This window comes from Echiichthys vipera (assembly GCF_963691815.1).
Source record: "Echiichthys vipera genome assembly, chromosome: X".
NCBI lineage: Eukaryota > Metazoa > Chordata > Actinopteri > Perciformes > Trachinidae > Echiichthys > Echiichthys vipera.
In genome coordinates, this window is record NC_139825.1 from 11505321 (window position 1) to 11520339 (window position 15019).

Below are 15019 nucleotides of genomic sequence, written 5' to 3' on the forward strand. Positions count from 1 at the left end.
AGTGTCCTGAGATAACTTTTATGATTTGGCACTACAAATAAAATTGAACTGTCCTTTAACTCCCCCTTTTGGTGTTACCTCATCAGCCAGCTGGCTATGTCTGTGTATAGTCTGGTGCTTTGCAAACTTTAACACACTTCAGGTTCTCATTTTCACAGCAGAATTGCCAAACTAGAAGTGAGTCGCAGCTAAGTATGTTTTTATACAAGACAGACCTTTCTTCCATAAACTCCCTTACAGTCAATCAGTCAGTGTGTCTCAGTTTCCAGGACTTGACAATATTTTCACATTCCATTGTGGTGAATCGTCAAAGTCCTTTTACAAGCTTGGGCTGTTTATATGCAGTCTTGCAGCAACAATTTCCTTTATTTACAAAATACAAATCCCATTTACTGTATGTTGTCAGCTTCTGAGACAGCTAAATGAATGGCACGTTCTGATATGGAACCTTGCTCTGTTCAAATCTGCAGAATTTCATACCAGCAGACACCCTCTTCTTTTATTTAGCACTTTATTAGGAAATTTCACACAAGATCACAGCTTCAATATAAAAAATGTTTTTTTGTTTCAGTGTTTCACAGAAAAGCCCTTGTAAATACAAAAAAGATCAAAATACTGTAACATTTAACACTCCAAACATCTCTTACAAAATGTTCCAAAACTTTTGTTCCACAAGTTGCAACATCATAGCATGTGAGGCACCACTTGGGGCCTATGCTCATCTGTTAGTACAGTCTCTGCACCCACAACACGTGTGGGTGGGGGTGTGTGTGTGTCACCAACTGCTCGACAGAAGAAGAAAGTATTACAGACTGAGGAGGAACTATTGTCTCACTCTGCCTGAACAGGCTTGAGGAGTTTTACAGAGAAGATCCCAGAGTGATTTTGTAGATCCCTGTATTGATCCCAACTCTCCTCCCTGATCCCCTTCACGAGGCCTTCCTGCTGGGACACACAAACAGTACACGCACTGAAACAAATCCACCCTCCAATCACATACTTTGTGAATGAGTGTTGGGATTTACTTTTGGTGCGATTTCCTGATTCTATGGGGACGACGATATCTGGGGTTGTATTCACATTTCCATTAAGAGTCAAAATGGTGCTAAAAGTTGATGGTTAAGAGTTTCCTCCTAAGGGCCATTCACAAAGCTCAGAGTTCAGAGCAGGGGCCGGATTGACCCTGTTGCTCAGTGGGTTGACATGCAAAATAAAATATACATATTCATCAACATACATAGGACTGTGAATAAGAAATTGATTAGATCAGAATAAACATTTTGAAAATAAATTATAAAAAATCAACTAAATTAAATTATAGATTTAATTAAATGTATATAGTTAAATATATGTATTTATAACTCAAAAACAAATTCAAGTCTAAATTAAATCAAACATTCAAATTATATTAAAACGAATGTTAAAAATGTATTACATTAATTTAACAAAAAAATTATATTAAATCAAAACAGATTTAAAAGCTTGAATATTTACTTGTTTTTTAACTTTAACAATTCTTTCTTTGATGGAGAAATATTCTACAACTAATTCATCTGTGGCCATGAAAACTGCATTCATCCGTTTCATTTGTAGAATTTTTTTAGTGTACACTTCATAAACAACTGTGAATCGGAAGTTGTGATGTTCGGTTTGATGAATAATTCTCGCAGACAGCTGGGAGTTCACCATCACTGCCAACAGTATTTTTCCAGTATCAAAACAGTAATGAAAGTTTTTCAAACCGCCATCTCTGGTGACATTAGATTGTTTTGATTTGTTTGCTCACTGATTGGATACATGTTAACTGGACTGAAATGACCACTGCTCATTTATCTGAGATTCTGCCAAGCCTAAGCACGTTTTGTAAATATGGCCCCTGATGTTTAGTTGAGATATAATTTAGACATTGGAAACATTTCCTGCTGTCAGACCTCATATTGCCTGCAGTGGATATCCCTCAGCGTGACACCAAACATTTAAATTCATCACTCAACAAGAAAACTCAACTCAACGTTTGATGAAAACTACAGCTGACCTGTTTTATTCTGCTTTATTCTGTTTGTACAGCATGTTGGTCAGCTTGTGTTGTTTTAAATGTGCTATAGACATAAATACTTGACTGGATCACCAGCAGGATGAACACATGGCTCAAACTAAAAACAACAAGGAGCACAAAAGGAAAAGCCTTTACAGGAAGTGTGTAACCTACTTTATGTCTGAGGTGAAAGTGAGCTCTGCTTTACAAGAACACACAAACCTCTTGTGTGTCAGCCAGCACCAGGATGATGTCTCCCTCTTCAAACTGTAGCAGGCCGGCCCCAGATGCTGCATGGCTCTCTAACGCCACCCCCTGGTGTAAAACAGTCAGCTCATTTTAAAAGCTCAGTTAACCGAAATTATTAAAGTTACCAGAGATGATCCCCAAAGCAGTTTCAGTCAAAAGCAACTGGACTTGATTGTCTAGGAAGACGTTTCACCTCTCATCCAAGAGGCTTCATCAGTTAATTTGCCACTGACCAGGCTGGCACTAGTCCAACTATCTGGTGTGCAGATCCAGGTATTTAACCTCTCACAAGGCCGATGATGTCACTGAAACCCTTTGTGCTTTGAGTGTGTCGTTAGAGTGACAGTCGTTGGTGGGAAGTTGGTTTCGACTTTGTTAGTGCTCCATTGAGTCTTAAAAACAGTCGAGTCACAGGAGGCCATTTGTGAACAGTTGTTCTTTGAGGTTAGATTGTTGAATCTCCTGGGAAGGGATGAAAGGGCAGCATTGTAAATTGGAGATATGTGGTGTCTCAGACCTCCCCTGTTTAGCGATGGTTTCTCTACTTTTACATAGATGGCTTCTTTTACTCCTCTTTCAAACCATCTGTCCTCTCTGTCCAGGATTTGGACCATCCTGGTCAGTTGCCGACATGAACTGATGAAGCGTCTTGGATGAGAGGTGAAACTTCTTCCTAAACAAATAAAGTCCAGTTGCTTTTGACTGAAATTACTTTGGTGATAACGATTACCTGGACAAATGAGAATATTCAAAGGCTTACCAGTGATGAGTATCAGTGTAGGTCAACATGTTTGTTTGCGGTGCACACAGATTTAAAAGAATACATTCCAATTTTTCAACAGCAAAGAACACAGTTTTTACAGGGACTCTGGTTTCAGTATCAAGTACTATTTTTAAATACTATGTGCAACCACAAGGGGAATATTATTCTCCTCTTTTGTACTGGAGTGGAAACAGAAATCTCAGACACAGATACTTTAGAAGATCATCATCATGTGTATGAGAAGTCTTTAAGGTAATTAATATGAATGATTATCATCAGTCAGTGAAAATTAAATTATTTTAAGTGCTCAAATTGAAATAAATGATATATGATATAAGGGATACTTTGCATTTATGTTTAATTGATATAGCCATGTCATTTTTTTTTATTGCCGTTTGATTTTAGTTATGTCTACCTTGGCACCGGTGGAAATTATTCATTTTTCTGAGTTTTAAAATTAATAAAATTAGGATTGGCCTGTGAACTACTATGAACTTCATGTGAACAAACCTGAAATCATATACTGTGTTTTTTCTTGAAAACCTATGCTAGTCCAGGTATGCAAACTTCTTTATTCAGTCTGTTGAATAGAGACTACGGAACTTTTAAGGAAGAGATAACACATTTTCATCTGATGAACGGAAAGTTTAACTCATTAGCAAAAAAACACACTCTTGCTCAATTCAACACATTTTGGGGTTTTCCAGCTACTTGCTTTGGTATGACCAGTAGCTGTAGTGGCTAATTTTAGCTAGCATACTTTAGCTAGCAATTTGTGTTTCACAGTGATGGTCTGCTAACCCTATTCTCTTCTTACTGTTGTGTTTTAGCATTTAACATTGGACTGCAGATGTTCATCAGAAGTTACATATTCCCACTTTGAAGTAATAGTTAAAGTCTGTCAGTCTCATGTGGGTTAAGTACAGAGCTGGAGCTGAAACTTGTTAAGCCTAGCTTAAAAACTGGAGGCAAAAGAGAAGCCTGGCTATGACCAAAATACCTACCTTTTTTGTTTGTATACTTCCGTTTGTCTATTGATTAAAGAAATGAAATACCATATATTCATATGCGAGCTTTAAAAAAGGTGCTGGTAGACTTAAACTTTAGCAAGGCTAGCTGTGTCCAGTGTCCAGTCTTTTCGCTTAGCTATCATACAGACTCCAGCTCTGTACTTGAAAGGAGAGCTCAACCAGTTTTACACATCTAAGTGCATTTAAAGATCTTGGGGAGTGCAAAAAAGTGAAAAAAGTTGTGTTGTTTCTAAATGAAAAAAATCTGGGGGTGTTGCATAACAAAGTAGGCAGTTTGTTGCATTGTGGATAATGTAGGCAGGTTTTGACAAGGAATAAGAATCCATTAAATAAGAAAAGACAAATAAACCCCTTCACCAAAATGTTAAAGTCTTTCTTAAACATAATTGTGTACCTTGTATAGGAAGCCTGGTGGATTGTGGAAACTCAGGTCTCCTGAATCAGCTGTCTTCTGGTTGACTGATTCTTCCGTTTCCTCCTGCTCCTCGGTAGGGAAGAGGCTGGGTTTATCTGTGGAACGGAAGGAAAGGCGAGGGGCGGGAACTGGTGCAGGTTTGGACTTTGCCTCCCCTGATGCTGGATCACTCACATTCTCCTGCTCTGGACTCTGTGAGGCACTATCTGCAGAATCAGAAGGATTGGACACTTCCTGACTTGCAGCCTCTGACTTTGGTACATCCACACCGGAGTCATCTGACTGGTTTGCAGCAAGTTCAGCTTCTGCCCCTGCCTCCACCTCTGCCTCCGCCTCCGCCTCCACTGGACTTTGACTTCCTGTGCTCCTGTCACTGTTCTCATTGTCACATACTGACTGCCTCTTAGGTGTGTTGGCACCACTGGAGCTAAGATCGGAGTTGGACGAATTGACATCTTTGGATGGGACACTGCTTTCTTCTGGCAGGCCACTAGAGATGCTTTGAGTTAGTTGGACAAGGGAAGAGGGTACAGTGTCTTTTCCATTTTCGGCGGAAGAATGGAGGGAGACGTGGTCGGCTGGGAAAGCTGTATTGCAAGGAATGGGATTGGAGATAACCAGGGACTTTCTCTTCTTTGACTTGCTTGACGTGCTATTTGTAGAAAAAGTATATACACGTTATTTTTGTATTCATGCCTAGCATTTTATAAATCAACCAGAATGGTATTATTATTATGCCTGGGAGACACACAAATATGCTGAGCTAATGTTTAAATTATTCTGGCACGTTAGACATTCAGACAGATTTCCAGCAGCTTCAGATCTGACGGACCAATCACAACCGTTTATCTGTAGGGTGGGTTTAAAATGATGACTGACAGGAGCGTAACTGTTCAGTCTGCAGGTCCAACCAGCGCAGCTTACCAATGCTCATGAAAGTCAAATAAAACTGTAGGCAGTGCTGATCAAATATGAATCAAGATTCTGTTACTGTTTTAACTATTTATCCCCTGAAATGTTTTTAGAAACACATTTTAATTACTGTTTAGCAGTCATTGGACAAAGTTGGTCACTCGCTACAATGTCCCTCAGCGCTATGTCCTTTCCTTGCTGTGACTGGTTGTAGGTCATCTTTTGTTGCTGTGATTGGTTGTAGGTCTATCCAATTGTATCTAGAAGCATTTTGGTCTGTAATGCTGAGAACGCTCCTTGAATATCGAAAGGTTTCAGACTAACAGGCATTTGTGAATTTGTCAGGTGATGCCAGCTAATAATTGGTACTCCAGCATTATAAACAGAAAAAGTAGTTGTGTGTTTTTTTCCCGGTGAATCTGTGTGTGTTTTGGACTGATATTATTGCAACATGGTCTCTAGTTACATTACTAGGCAAGACTTGTCTTGTCACAGTGTGATACAGTGCCTTACCTGTTCAGACCCTTTATGATGAACGCTTTTCCTGAGTGTTGAGTCTCCAGTTTCTTCATCACATTGTACAGCTCATGGTTTAGCTGCAACACAAAGTACAATAATCACACAGACAGACTTGCAACAACAATACCATACCTTAAATACCATTGGTATTTTCACACATTAAGTAATGTTAGACATTACTTGTATGAGTGAGGAAATAATAGGAACTTACCACGCTCATTTCCTTATAGAAGACGTCTCTCAGGTTTGATATGTTTTGGAACACCGTCACATAGCAACCTATTCGGCTACAGACACAAAGAGCTCTCAATTTATCTTTCACGTCATTCATATCACCTTAGATAAATTACTATTTAAGTTCAGTCATCTTGTCGTACAAATGCTCTGCTTGGATCGACTACGTCTGGCCTGAAATGCATATTTACACTTCTTTTTTTAATCTTTCAGTCAAGAATAGCATTAGAGGTCCTGTTATATGATATTATGGCACCTTTTGTTCAGACTACTTTGTCCAGACCGACTTATAGGCAGTATTTCGGACGGTGGTGTGTGGCGGCCTTGTGGCCGGATACCCTTGTTGATCATCATTTCTATCCCTCTCCCTCCTCATTTCCTGTCATCTCTGCTCGAGTTTTACTGACCAGTATCAGAAATTCCTCTGATTCTGCCTTAAATGCTGCATCGGGTAATGGCAAATATGCAAGTCTATGCACTGAATGGACACAACATAATGTATTGGCATAAAAAATTATGAAACCAATTTCCTGGGTGAAAAAAATGTTGGAACATCCCTGCAATCTCATATAGGCAGAAAAGCACCGTCCCAAAATAATAAAATCAAATGACAAGTAGCACGAAATCCTACTCTCTCGTGAAACCTAGACCTATTTCTGAAAATCTCTACCTGGATTCTTTAGAATACTACTTAAATTGCTTATTCCCACATCTGCACACACTTCGCACATATGGTGTGTTCAAAATAACCCACTGATACAGATATTTACCTTTACTCATCTTATCATGATCCAAAACTCCACTAAGAGATCAGTGTTCATAGTCAAGTGTACTCACTATCTAGGACCGTGTTATTTTCCACCATACCTCTGAAAGAGAACAGGCAGCTCCTCCCTCAGCTCATTATTTATTTCTTCAAAGACATTCTGGCATTTGTTGAACTCTTCCTCTGCCTGTTGGAGAGGATTCGACAATATTTTTTTAAATACTCCCACTTGAAACCACTCTGCACATCTGTGTTATCTGCTGCCATACTAATGCTACCTTTGTTATTTTGGCTTCATCCTTTTTCTTAGCACTCTGTAGCGCTTCCAGGTGGTGACGTGCTGAGTCATAGTCCACCAGCTTGCGACCGCGTTTAGATACTCGTTCCTGAAACACAGACAAGCGTTTAAGTGAGCATGTTGTCCACTGTAGAGAGGATGGAGGATCTCATCAAAATCAGATTGGTAGTACAGAAAAGGCCCAATGGACATTTTAGTATCTGCATGCAGTTTTGCAGGAACTGATTCAAGTTAAAAAAAAAAAATCAGCTTACCTTGACCTCAGGGAACTGGCTCGTATAGTTCTCCATTGTGCGGACAATCTGGTCACTTAGTTTCTCTTCGTAGTCGTTCCACAGCAAGTCTTCACTCTAACACAATTAGACACAGTTAACACATATATGCAACTGTAACAAGTGTCTCTAAATACGAGACAACTATCATAAAATGATGTACTGTTATAGTTTATTGTAAAAAAAAAAAAAGAGAAAAAAAAGGTCTAGCATCCCCCCTTGAATGTTTGTGTGGTGGCTCGTTTAATAAGCTAAGGTGGAGTACAAGACAAGACTTGTGTTCATGTTTGTGAGTAAGATAATGTGAGTTATTGTAAAGAGTGTGGTTCCTGTTGTGTCTGCTCTGCCAACAACACAACACTTACATTGATTGGCTGTATTAAAATAAGGGGTCCATCTACGTGAACGGATACCGGAACCAGTCGTCATGAAGCCACCTAATATTAAATATACATTACAGATTTCTTTTTCTCAAAGGAGAACACAAGGCCAGTGTTTTGTAGGGCAGCTATGTCACACGATCCCAAATACACACTGATGTTGCAGCTGGATCTGTAACCAAGTATCAATTTGTTAACATGTTAGCCATCAAACTTTGGCTAACATTTGATGACCATAACATGTCAGCTTGTTGTAGAGTTCTACCCCCAAATAGGTAAAAAAACAACAAACAACCTATGAACCTTAAAATAAGGTTATTGTCTACAGACAGTATCCAAGAACCTCAGTACCACCCTGAATCCTGCATATGAAGGGCTCAGACCAATGAAAACACAACTATTCTTAGTCTCAGGTGCTTATACACAAAAGAAAACATAGTTCTGCCAATATTCCCATAAATCCTACACACTGTTCCTTTAAATTGTACTGTACATATGGTACATATACCACTGCTTGTTATATGGGGTCCACTCTAATCTGGTAACTTAGGTCAAACTTCTTTAAACCTGCTTGGTGAAACCAAATTTCCTGAAAATAAGCCTGACCCGCTGACATAGAAGTGCCTACCTGTCTTTGCGGACCAGCACATTTTGAACATACCTCTGTAATCACAGCAAGGTCTTCCACTCCGTTCCAGTCTGGTTCGTAGACGTCTCGCAACGTCTGGGACAGCCGCTTGGACGTCTCATGCACGGCTGTGGAAAGGACATGAAATTGTTGGACAAAAAAAGAATTAAATTATGACTCCATAAGGACCTTATCATCTAGCATCAGCATCACGGTGCATTGTGGTGGTATTTCTTTTCCCCAATTGTGGCACTGCTGCTACACCCACAGAGAAGGTCAGAACAACACTGGTTTCCTGACTGTAGCTCTCAGTGTAGGAGCAATAGCTGACAACATGACAAACACAGCACTTTCCTGCACATGAATCACAAATGCAATGCTGCATCTGCCATTTTCACTGCAGGATTTATTTTGTTCTGGTAGAACATGGCAACGCAGACAGAATTGCAAAAGTCGACCATGGATCCAAGAATAGAAGAAATCCACTTCCCTATTATTCACCAACTCTCCTGAGTAAAGGGTGATGTTGTGTTAACACTGTGCTGTGGGTCTGTATGTGCTGCATATGCTTTCATAACCTACCTTTCACTGCTGTATGGTAGGCTTTGACATCTTTAAACAACCTGCCCCCGTCGATCTGTGTGCAGAAAAAACACACAGAGCAGAAAACACACGCAAGTTAAATCCACTGAGACCCAGTAAGAGTATTTCTATGACTGATCTGAGACATGCTTCATCATTTCCTTAACAACCACTAATGTCGAAATCGTTGGGCTTCTGTTGGACCGCAGGCTGCTTTTGCTTACACTTTACAGCATAACTTTTCATGCATCAAGTTCCAAACTGCATATAATTTATGATACTTGCATCATCTCGCCACAAAGTAGAGTTCAAAATAAAATAAAAATCGCAACATTTGATGTAGTGGTGGAGGTGGTGAAGTGAAAGCAGCATGTCTTGTCAGCACATAAGACTTCCTTCCTGTTTTTCCTCGCAAGTTTCCCTCCAACATGTACCGTAGTTGTTAAGCTTTGAGCAACTTAAAAAGTGAACATTAGTCATTTTTGCCTAACAGCAGTGATAACAGCCACAAGTGAATCACAGGATAATGATTGCTTAAACACAGCTGTGTTATACTTTCCTTTGTGTTAAATATTCATATAAATATGTTAATATATAATGCCCAAAGTCTGTTAATGCTCTCATGATTAGTTTAAATACCAGAGACAGTTGAATCTCATGGGAAAGCAGAGATTTGTGATGAGCAAAGAACATGAATCATGTTTTGATGGTTACTGAGAAGAAACCATGCTATCGAATGTTTGTTGATGACCAGATAGCCTCAGACGTATTCTTGTTTGGATAAGAGAATAGTAGGCTCTAAGGGTATTCCTAATTGGATAAAACGTAAGTCATAAACGTATATTAATTATAAGGGAGTGGTTTCTTGAATCTGAGTATACACATTTCTTTTAGAAAAAAAAGTAATGCTTGTGTACAGATATCTAGTGCAGAAGTTTCCAACCTTTTTGGTCTGAGGGACCCTCACAGCCCTGTATTCCAAATTTAGAACATCATTCATTACATTTTATGCTTATTTTTTTCATACAATTAAACTGCCAATATAGGTGGTTGTCTTCACCACTATTACAACCCTTTATTATCATTTAAGTTTTGAGAAAAGGTCTTTGTGATCGAAACAGTGACTCTATATAAATCAATGCGGAGGGAACAAGGGAATCTATGGATATCTAGAGGAGACATAGCAGGCATTATATATGCAGAATAGATAAGAAAATACAAAAGAGCTGCATCTTGTTTCAAGTATTTCCTGTTGTCAAGGCTGTCTGAACTTGTGGGTTGGCATCTCAACACAACAGCAAAAACAAAACACAGTCCTTTCCTTATAGACTCAGCAGTATGACATTTAACTGGAGTCCCCAAAGGAATCTGGGTCAAAAGCAACTGGACTTGGTTGTTTGTCTTGGAAGACATTTCACCTCTCATCCAAGAGGCGCATTTACGCACCGGGACAGGCTGGGACTGGTCGAAATGTCTGGGTCCGTTTCACAAAGCAGTTTTAGGGAAAACTCTGAGTCTGTTAACCCTGAAATGAGGGAAACTGAGTTTTCCATTTCACAAAGGGAGGTAACTCAAACCAGAGACAGAGGGGTAACTCTAGCCTGTTTCACAAAGAGAGGTAACTTGACCTCTCGGTCAGTTACCATGGTAACATGCTCTCTGAAACTAACCTGGTCAGGACCAGGTTTTTCTCAGAAAACCTTGAGTTTCTCTTTCTCTCCGCCCTCTTTCAGCCACACACGGTGTTTGATTTCCTCATTCATTCAGTCAGCGGGCGAGTTTTGACGTAGTATAGTTCTGCTATAGTTCTATCTGATTTCTGAGAAAATCATTGCAAACATCAGTCAGTAGGCCGACATTAGAAGTTATATTAGGTGGTGACTATTTCCACTACCATGGCATGTCCTTTTGATAATGAACCCATGGATGAAGGTGCAGCAATACTGCGCAGAGAATTAAATATCCGTCGGGAGATGATTATCAGACCGCGAATAGATGTTCTTGCATTTCCAGCGGTTATCTTTTTGAGCGGTACCGTTTCATGTCACAGTCCATTATTTACATACACAACCTCATCCATCCGTACATTTCCAACATTACCAACCGAAGTCATGCTCTCACATCCCAGCAGATATTGTGTTGCGCTGAATTTTTTTGCAAATATTTACTTTACAATGTAAAACATGCTCAAAATGAGGCGTCACCATGAGACAGTGCTGAGGTTTTACCTGTTTGAACAATGTTTTTATGTTTCATCTTAAGCTGCTGCCAAGTGCGCTTCTCCCCCGCAGGAATGTATCTAAATGAAATAAATGAATAGGCTACCACTCAAGCCGTTTCCCCTGTGATATTACTGTGATTGCAACAGGACTACATTTGAACTTACGCACTGACCCGAGCAGCAATGTCCTCCCACGCCGTCTCCCTCTCTTTTGCCGCAGCAGCTGTGTTACACTTTCGGCGAAAAACGTGCTCAAACTCCCCGTATGAGCGCATTAATATTTTCCAGTGGTAGTTTAGCCCTCCTCTTCCCCATTGCCATGGTGACTCGTCGAGTCAGGGCCCCATTGATGCTGTCTTTTTAAACGTGTGGTGCACACGCTTAACTCCAGGTCAAACTACTCAGAGTTGATAAAATTCAAAACAGCTGTTCTGGAACCGAAAACTCAAGAGTTTCCTATCTCAGAGTAGATCAACTCAGAGTTCAGGGTTAGACTCAGTTTGTTGAACCTGCTTCTGCCTCTAGTGAGGGTGTGAACAAGGCCGATGATGCCACTGGAACCCTTTGTGCTCCAAGTGGCAACGACCCGTCGTTAGAGTGACAGTCGTAGGTGGGAAATTGGTTTCGACTTTGTTAGTGCTCTATTGAGTCTTAACGACAGTCGGAGTCGCAGGAGGCCATTTGTGAACAGCTGTTCTTTGAGGTTAGATTGTTGAATCTCCTGGGAAGGGATGAAAGGGCAGCATTGTAAAGTGGTGTCTCAGACCTCCCCTGTTTAGCAATGGTTTCTCTACTTTTACATAGATGGCTTCTTTTACTCCTCTTTCAAACCATCCGTCCTCTCTGTCCAAGATTTGGACTTTGCTGTCATCAAAGGAGTGGGCTTTCTCCTTGAGATGGAAATTGGACAGTAGAGTCCAGAACACCACTTATCTCCAATTTACAATGCTGCCCTTTCATCCCTTCCCAGGAGATTCAACAATCTAACCTTAAAGGACAACTGTTCACACAGGGCCTCCTGTGACTCCAACGACTGTCGATAAGACTCAATAGAGCACTAACAAAGTCAAAACCTACTTCCCACCAACGACTGTCACTCTAACGACAGTCTTTGACATCATCGGCCTTGTGAGGGGTTAAATAACTGGATCTCCACACCAGATAGTTGGACCAGTCCCAGCCTGGTCAGATGCGTACATGAACTGATGAAGCCTCTTGGATGAGAGGTGAAACGTCTTCCTAGACAAATAACCAAGTCCAGTTGCTTTTGAATTAAATTTCTTTGGGGATAACGATGACCTGGACAAATGAGAACATTTACAGGCTCATTTAACTGGAGGTGTTCGGTAAGAGGGATACAATGAGTTGTTATAAAAGTGGTGTGAAGCTTAAACTTTACATGACCTTTATTTGAATCTCGCAGTGAGTAGCAAAGGACCAATGTGTAAAACCCACTTCATGTTGAAAAGGTTATGTGCTGGTGTACCTGTTGTTTGTTGAGGCTCTGGAAACACAGCTCAAACTGTTCATCCTTGGTCTCCATAGTTTTGCCCAGTTTTTGAAGGACCTGAGAGAGAACAACAGAGTCACAGTAAGTCAATACATTAGGTAGACGTTAGGGTAAGAATGTCATGGCAGAGAAGGTGGGTCATGCCTTCACCATCCTAGGGCATAAAAATATCACATGGTGTACTCTGTAGGAGATCATGTAAAATCAGCTCATGGCAGATATAGCATATTGGAGTTAAAGCTGCACTCGGCAAGTTTGGCAGATCGAGTTGACTCAATCAAATGTTAACAACTCTCACGCCCTCCCCCACTACAACCGAGCTCCTCCGCTCTCTCCAATCAAGTTCTGGTCAGTGCACATGCACCAGATTCCACTGAACGCACCTGTGTCCTCTCTCATCAATAAACAGCATGGAGTACATGCTACATGGAGGTAGGCTGGCTAACTTACTCATAGATAGCAACTGCTAACGTCATTTAGGGTACGTCTAGCTTGAGGCGTGTGCCTGTGGCGTGTACACGAACTGTCATCTCTGTGCTGAGTGGACCGGATGACACGGGCGCTGTAGATTTTTGCAAAACAAAACAACAGGCTCTACGTGCACATAGAGGCGCCTTTTTTTTCTAAATCTGGATGATTTATGTTGTTCTATCAGAGCAAAGTAGAGTAGATTTAGTCATTTAGAAACAGTGTCACCATTGTCAGGAGACATGGGGATATCTATAGGTCCAGTAAATTTAGCGGCCTAGAGATATTAATGCTCCATATCCCTACGCTTCCCCTAAACTAGATGCACATGGCCGATTATTACAGCGTCTTTCACAGTCCACTGCATGCAGAGGTTTGAAATAAGGCCACATGGCATGACTTTTAACTTTATATCTGCAAATAAAGGCTCTCATTATCATGTCTACACTCACATTTTCCATGATTTAAAAAAAATCAATCGAATCCGTGAATAGGTTTTAGTCTTCAACTTTAAAGTGCATGCAGACTTTTGCAGCTGCTGTTTTGAGGTGGAGCACTGAAATCGAACAAGTCAACCACAAAGTGAGTGAGAAAGGTTCAGCGAGCAAGAGGAAGTGCACAGTCAGGAAGTGGCAGCTTTTGTGTGTCCACACACAGCTGTACAGAACTGAAAAAAAACAATGATGCTCAGATGGGGAAAGTCCAATCTACTGTTTTATTTATACATCGGGCTGACAGTCAAAGGAGCAATCAGTCAAATGTGGACAGTTGAAAACATACAGTAGACAAGACAGAGCATGTGCTTCAGTGCTTGCATAGACAGCTTTTCCTTTTCTCTCATGACTAGTATCAAAGGTTCTTCACTTTGGTACGATAAGGTCAGGCAAATAGACTTGACATGATTTTATCCTCTCACCTGGGACCATTTCATTAGGAGTTAAGACCTGGCTGAGAGCTAAATAACGGGACTATAGATTGAAAGTAACAGTAGCTAAGAGCAACATATTTCATAAGCAATAATTACTCTTACACATTATTTCATTTGCCAGTTTCTACCCAGGTAAAGAATAAGCCTGTCCCTGTTTGAAAGCCCCGTGTAGATTGTATAACCTACTAAGCTACCCCCTTTAAGACATACCTCATATTATGTTTCCAAATAAACCCTTGTTGAAGTAATCTCGCTCTTACAGCAGGGCTCCTGGTAAGTTAATATCCCCGCGGGATAAAGCTGAATTACAAAACCAGCTTTAATGAGTCAGTCTCATAGTTTACCAAACTAATGTCAGTGCTTTATAGTGCAGAGCTCTGAAGTTAAACGGACCCAAAATCACTTAAACTCGATTCCCCTGGCTCACCTTCTCCTGGGCTCGATTCAGAGACTTCTGGACCCGCTTGGCGAGGAATCCAGCCCCAGCCTGGAGGTTTGGACCCGTCTTGTTCTCCGCCATCGTCAGTTTGTCCCGTTTCTCCTCACCGAGAGCTATCCGCAACCCGTCTGGTTCCTCTTGAGAAACCGTCTCACTGCGACTTTATCTCGGCGGAGGTGGAGCAACAATACAAGTGTGAAGACGCAAGGGCACACGCACACTAACAGGCGGCGCTAAACCACTAAAGATAGGCAGAAATGAACCTCTTTACACCATCAGCAGCAGGGGTCTATTCTTGTTTAAACTCGTTCACCTACAGGAATTACTGACAAGTGTCTCTGCGTGTCCTGATCTGTTCAACAAACACCG

General features: G+C 40.8%; 1 protein-coding gene across 1 annotated transcript; it reads right to left on the bottom strand.

The window, feature by feature from the left end:
- Positions 1–504: 504 nt before the first annotated feature.
- Positions 505–14795, bottom strand: bin2b (bridging integrator 2b). The gene is made up of 12 exons (XM_083939899.1): positions 14639–14795; positions 12792–12872; positions 9085–9139; positions 8536–8630; positions 7477–7572; positions 7203–7310; positions 7026–7111; positions 6136–6211; positions 5919–6001; positions 4473–5145; positions 2258–2350; positions 505–942 (listed from the first exon to the last, which is right to left on the bottom strand). Exons 1-12 carry the CDS (start codon positions 14729–14731, stop codon positions 832–834), a joined length of 1650 nt encoding a protein of 549 aa, XP_083796025.1. The 5' UTR covers positions 14732–14795; the 3' UTR covers positions 505–831.
- Positions 14796–15019: the final 224 nt, after the last annotated feature.

Coding starts and splice junctions, on each gene's coding strand:
- bin2b (XM_083939899.1), bottom strand. CDS start 14,731: ATGGCGGAGAACAAGACGGGTCCAAACCTCCAGGCTGGGGCTGGATTC. Junction 8,631..9,084: donor CTACCATACAGCAGTGAAAG/GTAGGTTATGAA, acceptor TCCTTTCCACAG/CCGTGCATGAGACGTCCAAG. Junction 7,311..7,476: donor GCCAGTTCCCTGAGGTCAAG/GTAAGCTGATTT, acceptor TCTGTGTTTCAG/GAACGAGTATCTAAACGCGG.